At 36.3% G+C, this 27422-nt stretch overlaps 1 protein-coding gene across 1 annotated transcript in view; it reads left to right on the top strand.

Annotated features, from left to right (window-relative positions):
• Positions 1–27422, top strand: part of CTNNA3 (catenin alpha 3) — a gene marked incomplete at both ends in the record, with an annotated part of 1638358 nt that overhangs the window by 845965 nt on the left and 764971 nt on the right. Inside the window, 1 exon segment of the mRNA XM_079710492.1 lies at positions 27221–27301. Coding sequence (XP_079566618.1) covers positions 27221–27301 — 81 coding nt within the window.

Genomic DNA, 27422 nt, shown 5'->3' with positions numbered 1-27422 from the left:
TAAAAGAGACAAGTAGAAAACCAAAACCTAACCAAAATGAAGTAAAAATCACTGCTTGGAAAAAAAAAGTGAATTATGGATTGTAAGAATACACAAATGATTGCAACACATTTATGTTTTTTAAATGTGGCACATTTAAATTAAGTATAGAAATTTTACATGTTGAAGTTTGATGTGTTTTGAGAAATACAAGCACTGGTGTAAGTCACACTCCTAACAGGGTATAGAATAGCGATAGAGATACAGAGTATTTTCAATGAAAAATTAAGTTCATTTGGGCCCCCTTGCAGTCACCCCTATGTGCTGCACACCCTCAGGCTGATTTCTTTTACCATACCTTTTAGCCCAGTTTAGAGTTTCATATATATGAAATGTGGAAGCTTTCTTTCACTTAGCAAAATATTTTTGCAATTCCTCCAAGTTGATGCCTATACCAGTAGTTTGAACATTTTAATAATTGAGTAGTGCTCCTTTGAATGAATACACTACAGATGTGTCCTTTCTCATGCTGATGGACTGTTGAGTAGTTTCTGGTTTGGGTTTGTTCAATTCTTTTTGTTGACATATATTTTAATTTCTCTTAAACACATACTAAGTGGAATTGTCTGGTCGTAGATATATATTTAATCTTATAAGATGTTGCCAAAGCTTTTTGCAAAAAGGTGGTACCATTTTACACTTTCACTGGCATTGAAGAGAGTTCCAGGTTGTTTCACAACCTTGCCAACATTTGGTGTGGTCATTTTTTTAAATTATAGCCATTTTAGTGGAGGTTGAAATGGCATTTAGTCTATAATGTTATTTGGTATGGGTAAAAAACAAAAATGATCATTTTTCATGTGTTTATTGGCCATTATCTTCTTTTGCGAAGTATTTGTTCAAAAAATGTTTTGCCCATTATCATTGTTTTTATTTGTCCTCTTATTATGTTGGAGTTATATATTCTTCATACAAGTCTGTTGTTAGATGTATGTACTGTGAATATTCCAATTTGTGGCTTGTCTACTCATATTCTTTTTATAAGCACTTTAATTTGTCAGTACTTTATGTATCATGTCCAATAAATTTTTGCCTTCTCTAAGATTGAAAATATGTTATGTTTTCTTCAAGAACCTTTCTGCTCCTGTATTTTTTTTTTTTTTTTTTTTGCGGTACATGGGCCTCTCACTGTTGTGGCCTCTCCCATTGCGGAGCACAGGCTCCGGACGCGCAGGCTCAGCAGCCATGGCTCACGGGCCCAGCCGCTCCGCGGCATGTGGGATCCTCCCAGACCGGGGCACGAACCCGTGTCCCCTGCATCGGCAGGCGGACTCTTAACCACTGCGCCACCAGGGAAGCCCTCTGCTCCTGTATTTTATATTATGAATCATTTCAAATTAATTTTTGCATGTGGGGTGAGAAAGGATTTGAGGTTCGTTTTTAAAAATATGGTTTTCTAGTTGTTGCAGCACCATTTATTGAAGATTTTTTTTGCCATTAATTGCTCAGGAACCTTTGTTAAAAAAAAAAAAATATATATATATATATATATATACACCATATAAATATGGGTCTGTTTCTGAACTCTTTTTTCTGTTTCATTGATTTATATATCTATCCTTTTGTGCATTTTCTTAGTAACTGTAGCTTTATAGGAAGTTTTCAAATCAAGTGCTGTTATTCTTCTTATATTACTCTACTATTTTTTTCTTTTTTTTTTTTTTGCGGTATGCGGGCCTCTCACTGTTGTGGCCTCTCCCGTTGCGGAGCACAGACTCCGGATGCGCAGGCTCAGCAGCCATGGCTCACGGGCCCAGCTGCTCCGTGGCATGTGGGATCTTCCCGGACCGGGGCATGAACCCGTGTTCCCTGCATCGGCAGGCGGACTCTCAACCACTGCACCACCAGGGAAGCCCTAAATTTCTTTTTATTTCAGAGTTTTTTATATAAATGTGTTCCACCCAATATTGTACTTTGTGCCACCAAGAATATTGGTGATTCAGTTTTACTTAAAGACCTTTGTGTAGTATTTTCTGTGGTGTGTGACATCTAGTAATACATTCTTTCAGCATTTGTGTATCTTAGAATGTCTTTTGTACTTATTTTTGAAGGGTGTCAAATTCTCAATTCATGGGAATTTTTTTCTTTTAGTGCTTTAAAGGTGTCATTTAATTGTCATCAGCTTCCACAGCCTCCGTTGTTTTGTTGTCCCATTGTTCATATTGTTGTGGCCCTAAATGTAATGAGTCTTTATTCTCTGGTTGCTTTTAAAACATTATCTTTAACTTTGCTCTAGTGATGCAAATTGGACTGTGGATGTGCCTAGCTCTGTTTTCCTTGAATTTATTCTGGTTGGGGTTCACTGAGATTCTTGAAACTGAGGTTTTTTACTTTCTTCAGATTTGTAAAATTATGTTTTAGAATATTTCCTCAGTCTCATTCTCTCTATACTCTCAGTTTGGGACTCCTATTAAATGTATGTTAGACCTTCAGACAATGTCCTACATTTCTCTTATGCTCATCCCTGTGGTCCTCCCTCCCCACTCCCATGCTTCAGTTTGGATATTTTGTATTGACTTTTCTTCAGATTTAATAATCCCATCCTCCTATGTCCAATCTGCTATTAATCTTGTACAATGAGTTCTTAACTTCATATATTATATTTTTCAGTCCTAAAATGTCTGTTTGATACTTTATAGACTCAAATTTTCTGTGGAAATATTCTACATTTTCATATATTTTGTTCATTTATTACTCATTTTCATTGATGTACTAATCATGGATGTTTTGAAGTCCTTGTTTGTTAACTCCATTATCTAGAAAATCTCAGGCTGAAATCCATCTCTATCGGCTATTTTAGTTTTTATAATTCACCTTTTCCTACTCCCTCTACATGCCTATTCAGTTTTTATCGTAAGCTAAACATTGTGGATCATATATTTTAGAGGCTCTGGATTATATTAATCTTCCTTTAAGAATGTTGAATTTTGTTCTGCCAGTGAGTTAAGTCATTGGCAGATCAGTTCGATTCTGTCAAAGGTAGGTTTATGTTCCCTTTGTAATCTTTAAACCATGCATTTTTTCCCTTTCCTTTTTATTCTATGAGCAAGGAAAGCTCTCTAGTGGCTTGATGTTTATTAAGAAACAATGTATACATATTACCTTGGAATTACACTTTGTTTAATTGTACACTTTATTTTGCTAAGGTGGCTGGATTCCCCTTCACACTTGAAATATTATTTTTTATCTCTATATTTTGGCTTTCTGAAACCTTGATCAGGTAAAGTACATGACAAAAAGGCTACAATACCCACTATGTACTGATATTAGGATCCTTTTGTATGACTACTCCACTTATAGCTTACCTGTTTGGGCCTCAACTCCTAGAATTCAATGTACTATCTCTAGTTCCCTCCATTTTCTACCCAGTATTTTCTGAAATGTGGAATCTCAAACTAGATGTAGAAAGAGCTGCTGATCTAAATTGGGTTAGACAATGCTTTGCCTACCTAAAATAGTTATATCTACAATGAATTAGAGTTTCCTAAACTTCCATCATAATTACACCATTTCACTTTTGTTTCCATATCTAAACATCACCTGTACTGATACTTGTCTAGTATTTCCTTGAAACAAACTCTAAATCAGCTCACTTTTTAAAAAACTGACCTAATCCTAAGTGATTAAGCCTAATGATATTCAATAATTTTAAACGTAGGTTAACTGCAAGACATAGTTATCAATATTGTTATTTTTGACTTTTTTCCATGTTTTCATGGGTGTTTTAGTGAAAACTTAGAGGAGACTAAGTAATCTTAGTAGTAATCTGACTAGTTAAGTAGTCTTTTGTGGTAAAATACATATCAAAAGCCAATCTAGGTACATATCTGAATGAATCTATAATAATTTACAAGGGCTCTAATACCTGGCTTGTTGACATTATAAGATTGAGGGGAGTGCTAAATGAGGTAATAAGTATGAAATTATTATGAAAGTTAACATGTGTAAATAATTGTTATGTTAATTTTCAGTTTAACTTACTTTCCTTACTCCCTGAGCTTAACCTAATTTGTAGACTGAAGAAAATAATCCAGGAAAACCCTGCCCTATCTCTCCAAATGGAGCTGCAATAAATAACTTGAGGCCTAGGACAAGGACATCATAGAAACCTTAGAAAGAAGAAGCCCTAAATCTTGGTTTGGCTTTCCATTAAAAAAATATATATATTCTCCTTATAAACAGAAAAATCACATACATGAGCAGCTATTGGTAGTATCAATATACGTTACTTGCTTTATACCAAATTCAAGGTCATAATGGTACTATGCTCTCTGAGTTTTACCTAGGGAAAAAAGTTGTTAAGAGGAAAAAATAAAGGGAAATTGAATTGTTCTGGGTTAAATGGCTGGAAAGCTCTTAAAGGGTTTCCTTTATTTTGCCATTTATTCATGTACAATGGCTTTAGTATTTAAATGTGTTCCTTTTTATTGCTGAATCCATTGAGGCAGTGAACTGTATCTTTGTGGGGCTGCTTGTGTGGTGTAAATGCAGGATTGCCATCCTGGGAACCATAATTAAACCACCATACAGGCATCACCTAGCTGAACATATTTTGCCACCATACAAGTATTGAGATGATATCTTTAAATTATTTTACGGCTTCAAGAAATATGCCTCCTCTGTGATGGGACTTTGTTTGGGTCTGAGGAATTGGGAATAATTACTAAGAATGAAGAAAGAAAACATAATCACTTGAGGCACTTTATGGTCCACAGATTGTCTTTCTTGCCCTTGTTATTTAGTAAGAAAAAATAAATTTACAAGCTCTTCACTAATTCCAGTTGTTTGTCCTTGAAATTGTGTCAACAGATTCTAAACCCAAAGAATAATTATAGGAAATACAAGAAGAAAACAATAATGATGAGGATAATAAAAATGACAATAATGAAAAACCTAGATAGCTCAGAACCTGTGTGGACTAGTTAAAGCATTGATACTATTGGAGAGTGATGGTTAGATTATCCTGATGAGATCACTTTTACTTCATCAGATGGTTTATGGCCTCAGAAGCCTTTGTGCTTTTGAATACAGCTATGGTGTATTTCGTTCATTCATTGTTAATATTTACTTGGTCTTTCAAACTGCTATGTTTTATACTTGCATACTACTTGATTTTGATCCATGACATTTTCCCAACTTATTCACGTAAGGGGTAGTTGTTGTTTAGGGCTTAAAAATGGATGCATTTAATTGGAGTTTTGTAGGGTGTTCTCTACCTTTCTGGGTCTTTTACCCTGTTATCTCTGTGCCCTTCTAAGCCATGGCCTAATTTTGCTTTAACCTGGTTTTTCAGGATCTATATCGGGCTAGGTAATTTGATCTTAAATACTTAGTATTAAAATGTACTAGCCTGCAATTAAATAATTGCCTCAACAGAAGGTGAGTGGGACACTTTCATCTTTAGTGACTCAAAATTCCAAATTTGCTTGTGTATTACTGTATATGTAATTAATGTCTCATGTGAGAAACCAAGCTTCATATAACCCCAGTAAGGGGGAAAGGTCAGGAATGTGATCCCAATACAGGGCATAAATAGCAGTGCTCTTTATGTAGTTGCAAAAATATTATTGTACTGACACATCAACAGAGCAGAGCCAGATACCATGAGCCTATTTAATAGGCATGTAAATAACAGCTCAGGTTCAAAGGATGTTATAATAAAAATGTTAAAAATACTGGTAAACATTTAAAATATGTAGTATATACTGTAAAAAATATGGACTCTACCAGTCATAATTTTAAAAAATGTATTTGACTTTATTTCCTCTTCTTTAAAATGTAAATAATCATATTCTACCTTAGAGTGCCTACTGAAGTAGATAAGATACATAAACAGAGAATAGCACAGTTTCCGGTATATAATAGATACTTGACAGTTAGGTAATTTTTTTCCAATTCTTTTTTTTTTAATTAATTAATGTATTTATTTATTTTTGGCTGTGTTGGGTCTATGTTGATGTGCACAGGCTTTCTCTAGTTGCGGCAAGCAGGGGCTACTCTTCGTTGCAGTGTGCGTATTTCTCATTGTGATGGCTTCTCTTGTTGAGGAGCACGGGCTCTAGGCTTGCAGGCTTCAGTAGTTGTGGCTTGTGGGCTCTAGAGTGCAGGCTCAGTAGTTGTGGTGCATGGACTTAGTTGCTCTGCGGCACGTGCGATCTTCCCCGACCAGAGCTCGAACCCGTGTCCCCTGCACTGGCAGGTGGATTCTTAACCACTGCGCCACCAGGGAAGTCCTTCCAGTTCTTTTTTAAAGTTGAAGTATAGTTGATTTACAATGTTGTGTTAGCTTCAGATGTACAGAAAAGTAATTCAGTTTTTTATATACATATATATTTCCAGGTTATTTTCCATTGTGAGAAAAATTTCCCCCCCAAAACATAGGAAGAATTAAGACAAAAATTATCCATTAGGGTGGAGAAATTTTATATGATATAGGCAAACAAAGCAACAAAAAACAAGTCTGAAAAAAATATCTGTAGGAATCAAAGAGATTTAGTGGAAAACTGATTTTTTTCTGATTATTTTCCATTATAGGTTATTACAAGATAAAGACTATAGCTCCCTCTGCTACACAGTAAATCCCTGTTGCCTATCCATTTTATGTACAGTAGTTTTTGTCTGTTAATCCCATACCCCTAATTTACCCTCCCACACTCCCTTTCCCCTTTGGTAACCTTAAGTTTGTTTTCTATGTCTGTGAATCTGTTTCTATTTTGTACATAGATTCATTTGTATTATATTTTGGATTCCACATGGAAGTGATATATTTGTCTTTCTCTGTCTGACTTACTTCACTTAGTATGATATTCTCTAGATCCATCCATATTGTTGCAAATGACAATACTTCATTTTTTATGGCTGAGTAATATTCCACTGTATATATGGAAGCTTTTAAGTTTGATTTTGTCCTGTTTGTTTATTTTTGCTTTCATTTATTTTGCCTTGGGAGACTGATCTAAGAAAATATTGCTATGATTTATGTCAGAGAATATTTTGCCTCTGTTCTCTTCCAGGAGTTTTATGGTGTCATGTCTTATATTTAGGCCTTTAAACCATGTTGAGTTTATTTTTGTATATGGCATGAGGGAGTGGTCTAATTTTATTTATTTACATGTGGCTGTTCAGTTTTCCCAGCACCACTTGCTGAAGAGATTGTCTTTTCTCCAATGTATATTCTTGCCTCCTTTGTCATAGATTAATTGGCCATAGGTGTATGGGTCTATTTCTGAGATCTCTATTCTCTTTCATTGATCTATGTGTCTGTTTTTGTGCCAGTACCACACTGTTTTGATTAGTTTAGCTTTGTAGTATTGTCTGAAGTCTGGAAGGGTTATACCTCCAGCTTTGTTCTCTTTCCTCAGAATTGTTTGGCAGTTCTGGGTCTTTTGTGGTTCCATAAAAACTTTAGGATAATTTTTTCTAGTTCTGTGAAAAATGTTGTAAGTATTTTGATAGGGATTGCATTAAATCTGTAGATTGCTTTGGATAGTATGGCCATTTTACCAATATTAATTCTTCCCATCCAAGAGCATGGGATATCTTTCCGTTTCTTTGCACCGTCTTCAATTTCCTTTATCAGTGTTTTATAGTTTTCAGCATATAGGTCTTTCACCTCCTTGGTTAAGTTTATTTCCAGGTTTTTTTTTTTTTGATGCAATTTTAAACAGGATTATTTATTACTATTCTAATATTTCATTGTTGACATAAAAAAATGCAACAGATTTCTGTATATTTCTGTATATCCTGCTACCTTGCTGAATTCATTTATTCTAATAGTTTTTGTGTGGAGACTTTAGGGTTCTCTATATAGAGTATCATGACATCTGCAGATAGTGATAGTTTTATCTCTTCCCTTCCAGTTTGGATACCTTTTTTTTTTTTTTTTTTGCCGTATGCAGGCCTCTCACTGTTGTGGCCTCTCCCGTTGCAGAGCACAGGCTCTGGATGCGCAGGCTCAGCGACCATGGCTCATGGGCCCAGCCGCTTCGCGGCATGTGGGATCTTCCCAGACCAGGGCACAAACCTGTGTCCCCTGCATCGGCAGGTGGACTCTCAACCACTGCGCCACCAGGGAAGCCCTGAATACATTTTATTTCTTTTTCTTGTCTGATTGTTGTGGCTAGGACTTAAAAAACTATGTTGAATAGAAGCGGTGATAGTGGGCATCCTTGTCTTGTTCCTGCATTTAGCAGGAAGTCTGTCAGCTTTTCAACATTGAGTATTGTGTTGTGCTGTGAGTTTGTTGTAAGTGGCTTTTATTATGTTTAGATATGTTCCTTCCTCTATACCCACTTTGGTGAGAGGTTTTTATTTATTTATTTTTTTAGTTGAAGTAGAGTAGGTCTCCTACATACAAACGAGTTCCATTCATAGATGGCATTCGTAAGTCCAATTTGGTCATAAGTCCAACAAAGTTAGCCTAGGTACCCAACTAACACAATCAGCTCTATAGTACTATACTATAATAGGTTTATAATACTTTTCACAAATAATACATAAACAAACAAACATGAAAAATAGACATTTTTAATCTTACAGTAGAGTGCCCAGAAAAGTACAGTAGTACAGTACAACAGTTGGCACTTCTTAGCAGTACCAGCTACACCACTGCTGCTTTCACACTTGCTTCTGGACATCATGGGCTTGAAATAAAGACACTGTACTACTGTACTGTATATAGTACTGTACAGTAAAGTACACAAAAGCACAACCACTTGTAGAGGATGCACGCATATGACAATGTACGCCAGACACGTGAACTAACTTACGTGATTGGACGTGTTCGCATCTTTGAAAGTTCGCAACTTGAAGGATTGTGTGTGTGTAAGGGACTTACTGTATAGTTGATTTAGAATGTTGTGGTAGCTTTTGGTGTGCTTTTTCATACTTTTTTCATTATAGATTATTACAAGATATCAAATATATTTCTCTGTGCTATACAGTAGGACCTTGTTTATATATTTTATATATAGTAGTTTGTATCTTCTAGTCCCAAGCCCCTATTTATCCCCACACTATTCCCCTTTGATAACCATAAGTTTGTTTTCTATCTCTGTGAGTCTGTTTCTGTTTTATAAATGAGTTTGTTTGTATCATATTTTAGGTTCCACATATAAGTGATATCATATGATATTTGTCTTCCTCTGTCTGACTTATTTCACTTAGTATGATAATCTCTAGGTCCATACTTGTTGCTGCAAATGGCATTATTTCATTTGTAGTAGTATTCACTGTATGAATGAATATATATATAATATATATTATATATATATAATATATATATATATACACCACCTCTTTTTATCCATTCATCTGTCAGTGGACATTTATGTTGCTTCCATGTCTTGGTTATTGTAAATAGTGCTGCTGTGAACATTGAGGTGCATATATCTTTTTGAATTATGGTTTTCTTTGGATATACACCTAGGAGTGTGATTGCTGGGTCAGATGGTAGCTCTGTTTTTAGTTTTTAGGAACCTCAGTACTGTTTTCCATAGTGGCTACAGCAATTTACATTCCCACCAATAGTGTAGGAGGGTTCCTTTTTCTCCACACCCTCTCCAGCATTTATTGTTTGTGGACTTTTTAATGATGGCCATTCTGATCAGTGTGAGGTGATACCTCATTGTAGTTTTAATTTTCATTTCTCTAATAATTGGCATGTTGAGCATCTTTTTATATGCCCGTTGGCCATCTGTATGTCTTCTTTGGAGAATGTTTATTTAGGTGTTCTGCCCATTTATTGATTAGGATTTTTTTTGTTGTCGTTATTGAGTGGTATGCACTGTTTATATATTTTGGAAATTAAGCCTTTGTCACTCACATCATTTACAAATACTTTTCCCAGTTCATAGGTTGTCTTTTCATTTTGTTTATGATTTCATTTGCTGTGCAAAAGCTTTTAAGTTTTATTAGGTCACATTTGTTTATTTTTGCTTTTATTTCTATTGCATTGGGAGTGTCTTTATCATGAATGAATTTTGAATTTTGTCTGATGCCTTTTCTGCATCTGTTGAGATGATCATGTAGTTTTTGTCTTTCCTTTTGTTAATGTAGTGTATCACATTTACTGATTTGTGTATGTTGAACCATCCTTGCAACCCTAGAATGAATACACCCTGGTCATGGTGTATGATCCTTTGTGTGTGTTGTTGGGTTGGGTTTGCTAATATTTTCTTGAGGAATTTTGCATCTGTATTCATCAAATATATTGGCCTGCAGTTTTCTTTCTTTTTTTTTTTTTTTTTTTTTATAATGTCTTTGTCTGAGTTTGGTGTCAGGGTGATGGTAGCTTCATAGAATGAATTTAGGAGAGTTTCCTCCTCTTCAGTATTTTGGAATAGTTTGAGAAGGATTGGTATAAATTCTTCTTTGTATGTTTAGTAGAATTCGTCAGTGAAGCCATCTGGTCCTGGACTTTTGTTTGACTCAATTTTCCATTTACAAATGAAGCGATTTCTGTACATATTTAGTAAGATTCTTTTGTTTTCCATATTCTGTTGATCAATGAAAAGCAGTAGTTAGAAAACCCTTCAACACTCTTGTGAACCTGTAGAAAAGATAATTTCCTAAATAGGACAGCTTTTACGCAAACTCATGCTCATATGTGGGTGGCCGAACAATCTTTAGAAGTTTGTTTTAGACTGCTATAATTACTCCTCATAATATCTTCCATGATTTTGCCTAATACTATAGCTACTATTTCAGGTTAGATTTTGATATTTCAAAAACAGATAGGTGAGATAGATTGCCAAGTGGTAATTGACTTTTGATTTTTGACATTGATAACATTAAGGGATTGTATATGTTTGTGTGCCAGAATTCAAAGCAAAAAGAAAAAGAACAGAGAATGTCAGGTATATCAGCAGTGTGGGACTTAGTTATGAGTATTTGATTTATTCTATAGCCTTGCTACTCAAAGTATGGTTCATGGACTTGATGTATCAGTATCACCTGGGAGATTGTTAGTAATGCAAAATTCCAGACTGCAGGTAGACCTAAAGAAACAGAAGCTACACTTTAACAAGATGCACAGGTGATTCTTATGGACACTGAAGTTTGAGAAACAGTGCTCTGGAGCACTTAAAACTTAAATTTTTGCTTCATATGAATTAATGATACTGAGTCACAAGTTAAAAATAACGAAATATGGAGAATATTAATAGACATCATGACAATACTTGTTCCTGTAAATGATAGTTGATTTCGAGTACCTTTTTTAACCTCAAGACCAGAACAAATGTAGAGTACACATTTTCAGAAAAGATAATTACTTTACAAGCTAAATGTTAAAGGAGATTTTATATATATATATATATATATATATATTAAAATATGTAATACATAATATAATATATAAAATAAAAAATATATATATTTTTAGAAAATAAGATATTTTAAGTCAACATTTGGTATATCAAAGCTATATAGGCAACTGGTGAAATAAAGAGGTAAATGTCTCATCATAATTTATAATTTGTTAGTGTAATGTTATCAGTCTTTTAAAATTATTTTACAAAATAGTCCTTAAGAAGTATTGTTATTCTTTCATATGGTGTGCCATTTTCCCAGTGAAATCTTACATATTTGGCAGTTGTACAAGTTAAAAATGTACCAGATAATTTAGCGGATGAATGAAAAATGTAGTCCACCCATATAGGAATAAACATTGGTAAGATAGTATTTTCCACAGAGTACTGCTTACTCAGATAAGAAAATATTAATTGTAATAAGGGCCATTCAGCCCCAATATTCTTATAAAAGTATCTAATATCCTTATAAATATGAGCAATTAATTCATTCACTTATTCAATAATAATTATTGCAGATTATAAGTGTCAGGCATATACTAAGTGCTAGGGAGGGTGGTAAACAAAAGTGACTCAGTCCTTTGCCCTCCTAGTGTTTCCAGTCTGTTAATTGGGGGAGATGGACATTAATCAATTAATGACAAAAAAAGAATTTATAATTACAAGCTGAAATAAGCATCTCTAATAGTTGTGAGTCTGGGAAGGCTTTCTGGCAGGAGCAGCATTGGAACTGAGATCTCAAGGATGAGCAGGAAATACCCATGATCTGAATACAGGAGGTGAGTGTGGGAAGAGAATTCTGAGTTGAGAAAACAGCATGAACAGAGCCCTGTGGAGAGGGAGGGAATGACATGTTTAAGAATCTGGAAAGCCGTAATGGTTGGCACATAAATAGTCAAGAGGTGGCCTGAGACAGAGCTGGAGAGATGGTTAGGCAGAAGCCAAATCACGGCCTTAGGATATAAGACTTTAGGACCTTTAGGATATAAGGATTTGGGTCCCTGTTAGAAAACTTTTAAAGGGAAACCAGTGATGGGCTTTAAAGTGGGGGATGTGACACGAAGGGAATTTCTAATTATTTATTTATTTCAGAATCACACTGACTGCGGATTGGAGAATGCATTGGCTCAGAGGCTGGGAGGGTGAAAGTTACAGGTAGACCAGTTAGAGAATGGTAACAATAGTACAAGCAATAAAGGATTATGGTAGTGGTGGTGGTTAAGAATGAGTGGATTCCAGCAGTATTAATAAAAGGCCTTGATGAGCTATTGGCAAGCATTGGAGGAGCTGGGGTGGAATCTGCATTTCCAGTGTGTGGCCCTTCATGGCTGGTGGTGAAGAGATCCAAGTTCGGGTGGAAAGGTCAGGAGCTTTGGACATGAAGACGTTCTTTGGTTCAAATTTTATTAAGACGATAAAATTACTTGATTAGGATGACCAATCTTATAACTTAAGGTGAGGATAACATATATTTAATTGCACAATAACTATGGTATATCACAAAATATGGAAATTTTCCAGTGGTTCTTTGATATTCAACTCATATCCCTCCGCTCCAAGGATGCAAAGGAATTAATTTATGTTCTGTATGAAATTGTGTCCTTCTTCCATTGCCCTATGGTCCTCTTTTGTGCCTCATACTGCCCTTGTCAAACATATTCTTTGCTGGGATATTGCTCTTTTGTACATGGGTTCTTTTCAGTTAATATTTGCTAATCTAATAACGTACATTTCTAGAAACAAGTGTTTAGCAATATGGGAGAAAAGTAACATAGCAGTGAAAACCTCAGGCGTCAGACACACCTGTGTCCTAAGTCTGAGTCTGTCACATTGTAGCTCTGTGTTCACGAGGAACAGTTTGCTCCTCTCAGCTTCAGTTTGCTTATGCCAAAAGCAGACCGTAATTACTTAGTAGGGTCGTTGAGAGGATTCAATAAAATAACGTCTGTAGATCCAGTGGTTGGTACATTACAAGTAAACTATTAATATTTGTCATTATCGCTGTTACATTATTGGTATGATTTAGCCTTTGGTTCTCTTCCATGTACTCTGCAAAGTATTGGTCGTGGCTTTACTTGTTAATTCAGAAGTAGTATTTCTGTCTCTTAGCTCTCTTTCTCTTTAACTTGACTATTTCTGGCCTGTAGAGTGATGGAGGTTGGGGTAGGGAACATTCTTTTAGGTAGAGACACCTCCTAATTGAGGCACAATGCTTATATGCCTTGTGATTGCTGTGTATCAATTTAAATTTTTCTCCTTCACCTCTCCAGCAGCAAATGCTGCCAAGCGAACATTCAGCATCTTGCCCCTACAGAGCACTGCTGACTTAAATACGTAGATACTTTCATACCAATAAGCAACAGTGCCCCCCCTGCTGCTCCAGGTCCCTGAGTGCCCCCTGCCCATGCACTCCTGCTTGTCAGATATCTTGAACAGCACCAGCCTACCCCCACCCCACATTCATGGTGAACTGCTTCATGCATCTTATTAGCTTAGATCAATACAGAAAACATTCTATTTCATTACAGTGCCAAGAATCCACAAGAACTTTTATTCTTCCATAAGTTCAGTATAAAAAAAATAAAATCTTGGTTAAATGGATTGTATGCTTTTATTGATTGAGCAGGAGTAATAGTAAATTTTCATGAATTTAGATGCCACTAACCTATAAATCTTGGCTTTAGTTTGTTGTCATAAGAACAAAGCATTTAAATAGAGCAAAAATGGTGTTTTATTTATAAAATGGTGGAAGAAAGTTTTTCACATACTTGTAACCAGTAACATACTTATTATTTATAAATTATCCCACTGAACTAAAAATGTGCTTATTACATGATTCTTACCTATTTAATAAAGTGGCAAAAATATCCTTCAAGTCATAGCCCAGTTTCAACAGTATGTATCTGTAGTTATCCTCGATCCACATACTTCCATATCTTTAAAATTGTTGTGTAATCAAGATTCACACTAAATTGACTGACATCTCCTTACAATCAGGTGCAGGAAAGTCAAGTTTTATTCATTTTTTTAATATATAAGTGTGTGTAAGAGAGTGACCCAGGTAAATTATTTAAGCTCTTTCCTTTAGTGCTTGCTACGGTGGTTCTTTAAATGCAATATTTGTGCTTCTCTGTATTTTTTGTTAACCTGAAATGCTCTTGCTGCATAGTGTTAAATCTGTATTTTATGCCCCATGATTTCTAGCTAGTTCATTTAGTTCCGTTTCCTGAGGTTGATGAAAGGAGGCGTTAATATGCTTGGCTTTCTAATGGGAGACATTGAGAAACATCATGCCTGTCTCGAACGTTACTGGCTCCCTAAGCCACACTGAAAGAAATATTACAGGCAACAGATAGCTTCATTTTCAATTTAGACACCCATTATTTGCTGTTTACAGGCCATTCCTAATTCTGCGTCCAGAATTTATGGTTTGTTCTGGCGATTATCATCACAGCAATCTCCTGCAACTCAGCTGTGCTTCATCGGGAGATTTGCACTGCTATATCAGTCTTCCCTGACATCTGGAACTGATATATAACACTGCGTCCAAATCACCCCAGCTCAGAGGTACCTGGTTTATGACTCCCCAGATGTCCGTCTCTACTACTGGGTAGGCCAGTTTGCACAGTCTCAGTGAGGAGGAAAGTTGACCCTTGGGAAAGAGAGCAGTGGTCATTAAATAAATAAAAACCTAACATTTAAGACTCTGAACACCCCCTGAAACAAAATAGATGATATCATTTATTAAGTTAAATTTACTGAGTTTTGTTCAGGGCTAAATAATAATGAAGCCAAGGTGTTACCTAGTTTTGCCTTGCAAACTTAAGATGAAGAATAATGTATAAATCTCCTGAAGAGATGGTAAAATAGCGGCAGTAACCGCTTCGGATTCCTAAGCACATTTCAAATGGTTATTTTATAGCTTCCCTTTTGAATATGCAGTATCTAGTTTTGCCTCTCAGATATGCGGGCGTTTTCTAGGCTCTGTTTGATAACATTAATTAAAGCTTACTGAAGGACCTTGAAATCTCTGTGCCTTGATAGTCTGAAGAAGAATCACTCACTAAATCTGCATATTTGAGAAGACTTGATAGCACAAGTATCTATTACACATGCCATTGGCCAAATGATATTTCATTTCATTTTAAATGTTGCTGATTAGATTGAGAATGAGAATATCTTTTGCCAGTAGTGCCTGCCTACTTTTGTGCTTTTTCTGTGGCCTGTCACTTGCCCCTCCTCCCTTCCAGGAGAACTAGAACTAACAAAACTAGACAAGGGACTGGGCTTGGTCATAAAAGGGCTTCCTATTCCTTTTTCTCTAAACTAAGGCTGTTCAGCACTTCCCTGAGAATTTACCTTCTTCCATGGAGGAGTGAGAAGGCGGAGAAACAGAGGGAAAAACTCATTCCAGATAGGGCTGTGAATGAGTCTTCCCCAGCTTGTGTATGAAGAAGGCTGCCTGACAGAAGCTGTGTCTTCAGGAGACAAATACAGTCAGCTTATAGCAATCCCTCAGAATAGCAACCAGAAAATAAATACCTCAACCTTACTCTCCTCTCATCTTCCTGTGCCTCCTACTGACCAGATCCACCTGAAGGCAGGGAACAAGGGAACATCTTTATAAAATCTGGGTTTAGAGTGTGATGCAAAATGGTAGTGAGTGGATCTGGAGGGGCAAATGGAAAAAAATCTGGCACCAGTGATTTCACGAGTTCCTTGAAGGTCCCCATTTCACCTGCAATTCACTGGATGTGAGTGATACTTCTCCTGCAGCTGCCTGCTTATTCTTAAATACAGTCATTGATATAACTTAGCTTTATTTACTGATGGAGGAAATGATCTTGAACAAAAACCAAGTTGACCCCAGACCAGCTTTCTTTGGCAAGAGGTTCACATCTGGACCACAGAAAATGTTCACACATTAGAATTCAGTCACCTCTTCTGTCTATTCATCAGCAACTAGCCAACCACCTTTTAGCAGGTAGATCTCTCAGGAGAGAGTTGACATTTGCCCACTGAATCTCAGCTGCCAGGGACTCATTACACCTTCTAAATGGTCCCTTTTAGACTTGTGTGAATGAGTATGTAGGGGGAGGATGGGAATCTCAGATTAGCTTTGTCCATATAAATCCTCTCTTAAAAATCTTCCTCAGTCTCCACACATTTTGACCTTTATACCTTCGTTATATATGTGAGGTTAATTATTTCTTTTGAAAATCATTGTCTTGGTCTGGTACCTCAGTGTGAAATGCCGTATGTATATTTTAAATGTAATAGAGAGGAATGTAAAATTTCATATACCGGGTAGGGTCTGGGAGTGGGTGCATGGGAGGGACAGAATATTTTCAAGCAGTCGCCATTGGTGCCTTTCAAATTACACCACATGGATCAGTAGTTATTCTGACTGCACATAAATTAGATTTTGTTTATGAGACTTTTTTCTGTTAAAGATATATGCACAAATCAAATTTCATAAAAAATAATATCTTTTCAATAGGCTAAGCATACTTGATATAAAAGAATATGCCTATTATCTTTTATTTATAAGGAAATTTTAATTGTGAAGAAAATTATTACTTGCTAAAATTAATTTTAAAGAAAAAGAATTTTATAGGCTAAGTTTCTTCAAAGTGGAACCTTTCTTTAACTTTCCTCCATGCTGCAGAATCTGAAACTCTTTGAATTATGAGCCTTGAAAGTGTTAATTGAAGACAGCAATGATAGAAAGTATTTACTTTAATCAATAAAAAATAAATCCATTGTACTCTTATTTTATAGTGTTAAAAATAAACATGTCTGAAAGACACAGATTACAATTGATGGTGAGAGTGAAAACAGTAATCAAAATGGTGGAAATCTATGTGGTCTAGATTTCATATGTATGGGCAGTAGAAAAAATTAGACTGTAACTCAAACTCTGTAAAGCTCACTGTTGGCTGAAGTTTGACATATTGAGTATAATTAAACTATGAAAACCTAGCTTAGGAAACAAAAGGAGTGGGAATTAGACTTAAGAAACTGTAGGAATGACAGACGATAAAATTTTAATGAGATCAGTATTGTTCTAATACTCTACCTCCCAAAGCATTGTAGAGACAGAAAAATTACTAGAGAACAGTGGTTCTGTTTAAAAGAAGGAAAATAGGGGGCTTCCCTGGTGGCGCAGTGGTTGAGAGTCCGCGTGCTGATGCAGGGGACACGGGTTCGTGTCCCGGTCCGGGAAGATCCCACATGCCGCGGAGCGGCTGGGCCTGTAAGCCATGGCCACTGAGCCTGCGTGTCCGGAGCCTGTGCTCCGCAACGGGAGAGGCCACAACAGTGAGAGGCCCCAAAAGGAAAATAATTTATTTGGTCTGTGTGTATAATTCCATATCATTGCATATTAGACTCTGGTAGTGGTTTTGAATGTCATAAAAAAAGCTTTTGCCATAAGAACTCAAGGTATAATTGACAACACAAAATATTGCATTCTTCCACTTTCTTACAGCCACTCTTATTTAACATAAAGTTGTTTTCTTCATGGATAGGCACTGTCATGAAGCTGGTGTTGGGTCAGGCATCACAAAATCAAAAGGATGTGTAGAATGAGCCATATCTCCTTCTGGAATATGCTAGCAACCTCTGACAATGACTCAATAAGGGGATTTTGGAAATTGAAATGTCAGTAAAGACATAATACAAAGTTTAACCATTAACTGAAATTAGAGGATTTGTGAACTTTGGCCTAGATATCTATATTTTGTCTACATTGACTGTCCTGAAGATTATACTGTTTTCAAGGGATCCATGTCCTGTGTAACAAGATCTACAATCTTTTAGATGAAAATAGGCAAATCTTTTTCAGATAGATCTCTATCATGTTTCATATGTTAATTCATTCATCAGTTCAATCATTTTTTTATTCATTCAAATCAGTAAACACTGAGCATCTATTATGGCCAAGCACTGGAAATATAGCAGTGAATAAAATAGTTTACGCTCTTTACCCTCAGTGATCTAACAGACAATTGTTTTTATTGCTAATAATAAATATACTTTATTAAATGCCAGTTATAAGACAATTACGGCCCTACATGTTTTATGTACAGTATCTCATTTAATTCTCACAACAACCCCTAAAGCAAGTATTGTCATCCTAATTCTATAGATGATGAGACTGAAGCTTAGCTTACATAGCTGGTATTTGGTCACCTTGTTAATAAGTCTTGGAACTAAGATTTGAAGAATATCTACCTGATTCCACTATTATACCAACTATTATACCACTATTATACCAACCAAGCAGTTTAGCACAAATGCTATTTTAAAATCAATGCAATTGATTTAAATGCAATGCAATTGATAAAAAGTCCTGAACAAGCTGAGAAAATAGGTCCAGTTTCAAAAGCACAGAAATTATTTCAATCTGTTTATACGTCAGCAGCACAACTAACTGATTTAGTCAATTTTGATTGTGAGATTAGGCAGATTTCTTATTTCATTGTTTTAAACCATTAATTAGCAAAGCTTTATATTTATTTAGACAGTTAGAAACAAAACACATGCACATACACAACCTGTGAGACTGACAGAAGGTTTTCTGTTATTTTGCTATGTCAAATAAAAATGTTATGTTACCATTAAATAACCAAGCCATCACTTTATAAAAGAAATGACAAAAATTTTAACATAAAAGATGGAAATATGGTAAAATACCTTGATTATCTGTGTTTTGTATTTTCACTGCATGAACCTCAGACATGCATTTAGGTACCTTTAATGTATACAATACCCTTGGATTCTACTCTGAACCTAAGTAGAACCTTCAATTTTGAACATACTCCTTTTATTTAATAGTAACTGTAGTGTGATTTATAGGAATAGTCACTGACCTAGTAGTGTGATTTATAGGAATAGTCACTGACCTAGGAGCTGGCAAGGTCTGAAACCCATTAGAGCAGGGGTCACAACAAATTTAGGTTAATGCTGAATCACTGAAATTAATAAACCCTATCTTTTCAGTTTCTTTTTATTAAGAACAGTGTCAGTTCCAGAGTTTGCTGGGCTTGAGTGGAGGACAATAAACTCTAGCAGCAAGAGAGGAAAAATGGGAGGCGGGGATTGAGACAAGTTATCACAAAACAGCACAGTTAGTGAAAGGGCCAGTGATTTTCGAAAAAAAAGTATCAGGTTACTCCTGACTCTTCCAGTCACTTTCACTTCCAGTCACTTTCAAAGTTACCTGTTGGTCACTGGAGTGGATCTTTGCCTCTGCGCTTGCACATATGTATAACTGATTTTCCATGGCAGCATCGTTAAAGGAGAAGGCCATGGTTTATATCCATCTCTGAGATTCAAAGGAGGTGAGGAACATCACCAGTAAAACAATTTGAATGTTATTGCAGTGCAGACCCACAAATGTTTCTGTCATGCTTGGGGTATATCTGTTGAAGTCATGGGATCTGACATAGGCATCTCTGGTCTGAGAACACATGCACCAGACTGCAGTGTCATGTTCTCAGTGCTTGACTAGACACTTACTAGACTATATATCAACAGAGAACTGTAGCACCTCTTGTTCCAAGAGCTGGGAGGGACTCTGGAGATCATTTAGTCTCATGGCCTTCTTTTACAGATGCAAAGAATAAGGACAAGAGAGGGGGTTCAACTTAGTTAAGGTCACACAGGTTGCTTATTTCAAAACTCCCATTTTCTGATCCACATATTAGTTTCATCCTCACACCAAATTTATGTTGTACCTTCTTGTAAGGAGTAATGGTAATAGTCTTTGAACAAAAACACTGATTGAATAAAATATTTGACAACTAACAGGATGATTCTTAATTACTTAAAAAAAGATAAATAATAATTTTTATTAATAAAACTATTTGATTATTATTTACTATAATAAAAATGTGGTTAACCATTTTTCCATCTATGTATTTCATCCACAGCCATTAACTGAGTGCCAAACACTGAGTAGATACTAAGATTACAGACTTGGCAATTTAAAAGATGAGTCAGAGTGTAAATAAAAGATGACAAGAAGTTTCACAGGTACTATAATTAAAATATGTGGAGAAATTAGTGGAGAAAGAGATGAGAGGGGTTTTTATTTTTATGTCTTATTTTTTTTATTGTGCAGTTTAGATTGAGGAGAGTCAGAAAAGATGACTGAGGTGCTTGGACTGAATTTGAGTTATGAATTAAGAAATTTCCTGTTGAAAGAGAACTGATTAGGGCATTCCAAGATAAAGGTTTAGTGTTTTGAAAAGCATAGGGAAATCAGCTGGCTGGTGTAGTTGAGGAAATGCAAGTGTTAGTAACAATAGTGCCATTCTTTTTTTTATTTTTATTTTTTTGTGGTACGCAGGCCTCTCTCTGTTGTGGCCTCTCCTGTTGAGGAGCACAGGCTCTGGACACGCAAACTCAGCAGCCATGGCTCACGGGCCCAGCCACTCCACGGCATGCAGTATCTTTCCAGACAGGGGCACGAACCCGTGTCCCCTGCATTGGCAGGTGGACTCCCAACCACTGTGCCACCAGGGAAGCCCAATGGTGCCATTCTTGATAAGTACCATAATAACTGCTGACATGTCTTGAGCCCTTACTATTTGCTGTAACTTGTACATCCTTCATCTCTTTATTCCTTACAGTAACCGTATGATATAATTGCTATATTATCTTCATTTTATTGGTAAGGAAACTAAAACTTTGAGAGATTAATTGTCCAAGGACACAAAGCCATCAAGCCACAGATTCAAACAATTTTAACTGACTCCACAAACTTCTATGCTACTCTGCTCGTTATTTTTAAGATATAAATTTATATAAAACATTAATTTGGGTTTAAGTTACTGCTCATTCAAGCATGGTAGGTAAAGTATGAGATTAGACTCAGTTCAGTTTGATCCTACCACTTACTATGTTTCCTCCTGGGGTAAGTATTTAAACTTACTGAGCTTCAGTGTCTTCATGCACAAATGTGTGAAGTTATGGAGAATGGCATTTGAGGAGATACATGTAAAATACTTAGCCGTGGCAGACATTGGACAAAGTTGGTTCCCACTCACTGACTTCCAGTTCCACCCCAGCAGGCAGCTACTTGGGGTGGCATTGTACTTCCCCAAAAGATATGAAAATTTAAGACACTTGAAATCTTCAACCTATTTCCCTTGTTAGCTAAGTCATTTGGTTCTTATAAAGTTGTTTTTAAAAACCTTATTTCAAATCTCAGAGTTAATTTTTTGTTTGTCTTAATTTCATTTTCATAGCACAAACCTTGATTCAGAAAGATTTTTTAGGATACCATGTTAAGAAGTTTTCCTGACATGCCACTCAGTACAGTGGCAGTCTAGAAGATAATTCATTTTTCATTTATGTTCGTCTATTTGTATGTCTTTCATGCCCAAAAAATGTGGACTAGAATCTGTGCCTCTGCTATGTGTTAAACATAAAATATTTTTAAAGCTATTTCTGTAGAGAGGAACTAATTTAAGGGCATCATAATTCATATTTACCATGAAATAAAGATTTCCCATTTAAAGGGAACTGTGTCATTTTAAAAGGTTGAATAAAATGGCACACATTTAAAAAACAAAAACAAAAAGAAAACATAACAAAATAACAACAAAAACATTTTTTTCTTGCTTTTTAAACTCCGTACAGAGCTCCTCTCTGCACTGATAACATTTTCTTTTGACTGTGAATTAGATAAATTTTCATTTGCTTTAAACCTCATCCCTTAGTATTTGAGACTTCCTAGTTTTTATAAGGTCAGCATCGTGGCCTTCCTAGTTCAAAAGTCTTCTTTTATTTGTACTAATGCAGATTTATATTATGCATGAATGTTTCCAACACATTTTTAACAGCTGTTTATGCAAGATATTGTACAATAAAAGTGACAGATTATTCTATAATTTTTAAAAGAGAACATGGCCCTTTCATAGAATATGAGTTAGAAATATGGGAACAATTTGGGGCAAATCTTCATTTAATGGGTGTGAAAAATAAGGTCTAGAAATGTTATGAGATTTGCCAAAGATTTGCCAAAGATTATCCAATCTTTCTCTCTTCTATTTATTCAACAAATTACTTCTGAGCTCCTACTATGTGCAAAGCTCTGTGCTGGGTGCTATGAGGGATAAATTACATGTGCAAAGTTTCTCTCCCTCAAGGACTGTAAAGTCTAGTGAGAGAGATTGTTCTCTCTTCTTCACCCGCCAGCATCTGTCAGTGTCATCCTACCCAGATTACTCATTCAGAGTCCTTAAGTCTCTTATCTTCATCCTGACTGATGCTGAAAACTCAGCCTCTGTGCACCAGTGCTGAATCTAATCTTGCAGACAGAGTTTTGGGTGGAGTAGAAAAGAATAGCTTTATTGCTTTGCCAGGCAAAGGGAGCCACAGTGGGCTCGTGCCTCTCAAAACCGTGTGTCCCAACCTGGAGGGATTTTGTGAGGAGGTTTATAGCAATGGTCCAAGGACAGAGTTGCTAATAATGATCAGGGTGTGTGCAGGACCTGCACTCCTTTATTCTGGCCTCACATGGTCTCCTAATGAGCTTCTCTGGTTCCTTTAATCTGGCCTCAGGTGGTCTCCTGATGAGTTTCTCTAGGTTATCACACTGTGACCTTCTCTGTGGAACATCTTCCCTTTGGTGGGGGTTTTGGTTCTGCAGAAGAGCTGAAAGATATTATGTGTATCCCTTGAGAGGGCGCTGCCCCAAGGCTGCACTATTGTTTCTTGACTGCTCCTCCCTTGTCTCCGCATCACATCCCTTCCCTGATTAGCAACTGTTTGAATCTGCCCTTTGGAACTCAGGGAAGCTCATGGAGGCTGGAATCTATTCCCTACAAACAAGAAACAGGGGACACAGAAAGGCTTCTGTGCCCAGGAGCCCCACAGGGTCCTGCTTGGTTTCATGACTGCCATTGCATGAATTTTCACACTTTTCATCTCTCCTGTGGGCTGTTGCTGGAACTGTCTAACTCTTTGGCATGTCTATGTTCTTAATCTCCTCAAATACATTGTGCAGACTCCAGCCAGACTGATGTGTTTGAAATGAAGATCTATCTGTCACTCACCTGTTGTGAGTTCCCAAGTTGTGATTATATAGCCTAGAAAATAAAAGATCCATTAAGGTATCTCATTAATGTTTGATGATTGGATATGGGAGTAGATCCTGTGGGGCCTTGGAACACTATGATCAAGAGTTTGTTCTTAATTCCATTAGCAATGGGAATAGAGTGAAGATTTTCAGAACAAAAAAGGGACAGAATTAGATCTCAATTTTCTTTACTAAACATCTTGAGGGTTGGGATTTTGTTTGTTTCTTGCTCATTATTTTATTCTCAAATAAAAGGTGACTTATGTAAAAGTAGGAACTCATTATACATTTGAATAAACAAAGATATGTTTTAGAACAGTGCTATTTAATCCATCTTTCTGAGATAAGTATTCTGTATCTGTGCTGTACAGTACACTAGCCACTAGACACATGTGGCTATTGCTCACTTTAAATTAAGAAACTGAGGAATTGAATTTTTAATGCTATTTAATTTTAATTAATTTACATTTAAATTTTAATAGCCACATATGACCAGTAGCTGTCATATTGGACAGCCCAGTATTAGAAAGTTCTCCAGCAGGGTCCCAACAGGAAACAGATGGAACACTCAAATTCAGATAACTCAAGAAGAGTTTATTTATAAAGTGACTTTTTCCAAACGCGTGGGCAGCTTTAGGGAACCACATGAGAGAGTGCCGTTAACTGTGATAGTTATATGGGAGCAATGGTGAGGCAGAATTCATGGAAAGGCTCATAGTTAAGATTATAAGTCTAGATCACATTGGGACAGTTTTTATAATATTCAATCATAATTTTAATGAGATTTCATTGAATGCAGTCTATACTCAGAACTGTTCTTTTCAATATAGCCTTTCCTGGCAGTTTATTTACTGATGAAGAATGTGATTGCTTTCCCTATGCATTGCTGATGTGTACTGTGTTTTCTGAGTTTTTTTGCCCCTACCCTTTACTGTAAGTGGTACCTTTTCCATTAGCAGGGCTGTGCTGACCTAATGATGGCTTCTGTTAAAGCTTCCTTTGAGGAGCATCTTCTCTTCTGAGAAAATGTAGGAAGGCTCTGACTGTTATCTGTGGTTATGTTTTAATATCCTGCCCTTTTTGTCCCTTACCTCAGCACACAGAATTCACCTTCAGTCCTAGCTCATTGCTTGATGATTTGTTAAGTCTTTGAAAACAGAAGGAATGAGGGCTTTTAAGCAGGATGGGGCTATTTCTCCTTGCTTTATTTATTTTTATACCATGCAAAAGTAATAAAAAGCCATAAAATGGCTTGACGGAGCCAAATACATCTGGATAAATAGAACAAGGACGCATTAAAAATCTGGGGGTGAAAAAAAAAGAAAGGTGGGGGAGGGAGGTGGAGAGGCAGGGAAGAGAGAAGGGAAAACTATACTTCTTGAAATGATAGTGACTTTCTTTTATTACCTGGAGAACAAAATGTCTTTGACCCAATGAAACCTTTTAAACTAAGGTGAAGCTCTGCGTAGAAATTAGGAAATCATCTTTATAGTCCTTATTTAATCTCTTCATGCTGTCACCCCCTGTCATCCTTTATTAAAGTTTTCTGTGCCATTGCTGTTAGCTCGGCGAAGGTTGACATCTTTTAGTTGTTCTGATGAATCACATCACAGAAACTATTGAGTTTTTACGACCAACGCAGCAGAAGTCTTTCATATTATTCCTGATGCTTTGTGTGTGTTGGGGGTGGGAAGTGTCTCTTTGTCTGTCCTACTCCTGCCTCCTTTTGACTGTCTCTGCTTTTGTGAAGTGGAAAGAGACAACCAAGAGCTACCACTGCCTTAAACTGGAGAATAAGCGATAGATTCTTTAGGTAAAATGAGAACCTGTCTTACAGCCCATTGTGTATCGGTGGCAATCCGAGTAATTGCTACCATTGCTTTCTTACTCTGACATTCAGAATTTTATTTCTCTCTCCTATTCCTCCCTTCCTCTTCTCCCCACTTCCTTCACTAGACACAGTCTCCATCATGCACACATTGCAACACTCACTCTCAAAAAGAAAATGTGGTAAAGGACCTAATAGCCTTCTACTGTGTTTCCCCTTAGGAGGTATCTGGAGATGCGTGGGTTCAATTTTTGTCTCTCATGGTGCCTGGGCATTGTTATTGGAATTTAGTACACAGGGGTCCCTGGATGCCACACATCTTGCTGTGTACAGAATGGGCTCAGATTATGGTGACTTTCCAATCATAAATATCATTAATGCTACTGCTGAGAAAAACTAAGTCTAACTGAAGTTTAGGTGGGTACCAACAACCTCAGCTAATAGATGATTTAGCTGTTCCTTGAGCAGATGCTAAAATCTCTTCCAGAATCTAATAGGTTCTTAATAAAACTATGTTGTGTTTTGAATCAAGTTGTTCACTTATACACTAGTCAACACTAGTTAATAAGTTCTATACATATTACTTTCAGGAATAAAAAAAATTTAAGATATACTTGCCAACATCAAGCATATACAGAAACTAAATGAGCATTTTAGGAAATTTTCACAATGCTATTGGAAAAGGAGAGGTGAGGGTTTACTTTTGAGCACAGTTGTTGGGGATAACTGCATGGAAACTATTGAGAAACAGGTAGGATTTTAATAGGGAGTTATTTGGGGAGACACTTGCTGTAGTCAAAGGTACATTATATGTAAGAACTTGGGAGAAGAGATAGAAATGTATAGAAATATTGTTACCATAAAGGACAGTACTTGAGAAGATGTGGCAGAAGATAGGACTAAAAATATAGATTAGGATAGAGAATAGATGGTCTTGAATTTCTTATAAAGGAGTCTTTCCACTTGAAGGTATGGATTTATGTGTGAGTTAGCCATTGGGAGTAGTGTATGGCATGCTGCCTAATGGTCTATACTTTGTTTCAATGTTCCTCTTCATAGAGTCTGTGCTATAAACTCCCTCAGGTATCAGCTGCTTAAAACTTGCCTTCCTGATTTTCAAGTTCTCCTCTAAAGAGCTCTTTCAGTTTATTATTTTAAATGGTAGCAATATTCCTAGAGGTGAATCACATAATGATTTTTTTCAATCTCTTTTATATAAGGTATCACTGAAAAAGTATGATTAGATTCAATTCAGTTGTCTCCCACAAAAGTAATATGTAGAAAATACCAACCAAGGTGACTCTCAGTGTGATTAAGAGCTTAAAGATTTAGGTTAAGGATATAACAGGGAGAACTGTTCTGCTTAAAGGTGTTGCACAAATTATCTCAAAGAGCCAAAAACAGCGTCCAGTTTTTACTTGAAACAATTTGTTCTTGGAATACTGTCAGCTAAAATTGTGGTCAACTTTTGCAAATTGTATGAATTTGCACTGCATATTTTATTTAGTGTTAGCAAAACTCCAATATGGCTCTGCATAACTTACACAATACACCATGAAAATGACTTCAGAAACTCCCACAGAAGTTGACAAATTGGGCATCTAATGCTTTTAAGCTAATTGCATGCTTAGTGGTTAAAGAGTCGACTTGTAAAGAGTGAAGATCAGGGTTTCTTGGAGGTAACGCTCTGCCTACTGCCATACTGAATGCAGCCCAGCACTATATCAGAAATATTACAGAAGCTTAAAGAAGAAAATAATGTGAACTTTAATCAGCATTTGACTTACTCTAAGTGAAGTACTCATGAATCATATGCAATATCATAGCAGTTTTGAGACCTATTCTTGAATTTTCAAGCTGTTATTTTCAGGAAATTTAGAAAGCAAACTGCTAAGTGATAAAGAGTAATTTGATACCATTGCTTATGCCACTTTTTTTTTTTCTCCCTTGCAGACTGGAAAAAAGGAAAGGAGTAATACCTTGAATATTGCAATAGAAAACATGTGCAAGAAGACAAGAGACCTTCGCAGACAGGTGAGTGAGGGGAGAAACGTGGAGACAAACACCAGGCAAAAGGAACTTTTTTCTTCTTTTTAAATTATTTAGAACACAAAACAAGAACAATAAATATATACTTTCCACACTTACATACCTC

This window comes from Hyperoodon ampullatus (assembly GCF_949752795.1).
Source record: "Hyperoodon ampullatus genome assembly, chromosome: 1".
Taxonomy (NCBI): domain Eukaryota; kingdom Metazoa; phylum Chordata; class Mammalia; order Artiodactyla; family Ziphiidae; genus Hyperoodon; species Hyperoodon ampullatus.
Note: the sequence above shows the minus strand (reverse complement) of the source record. Positions and strands in the feature narration are given on the sequence as shown.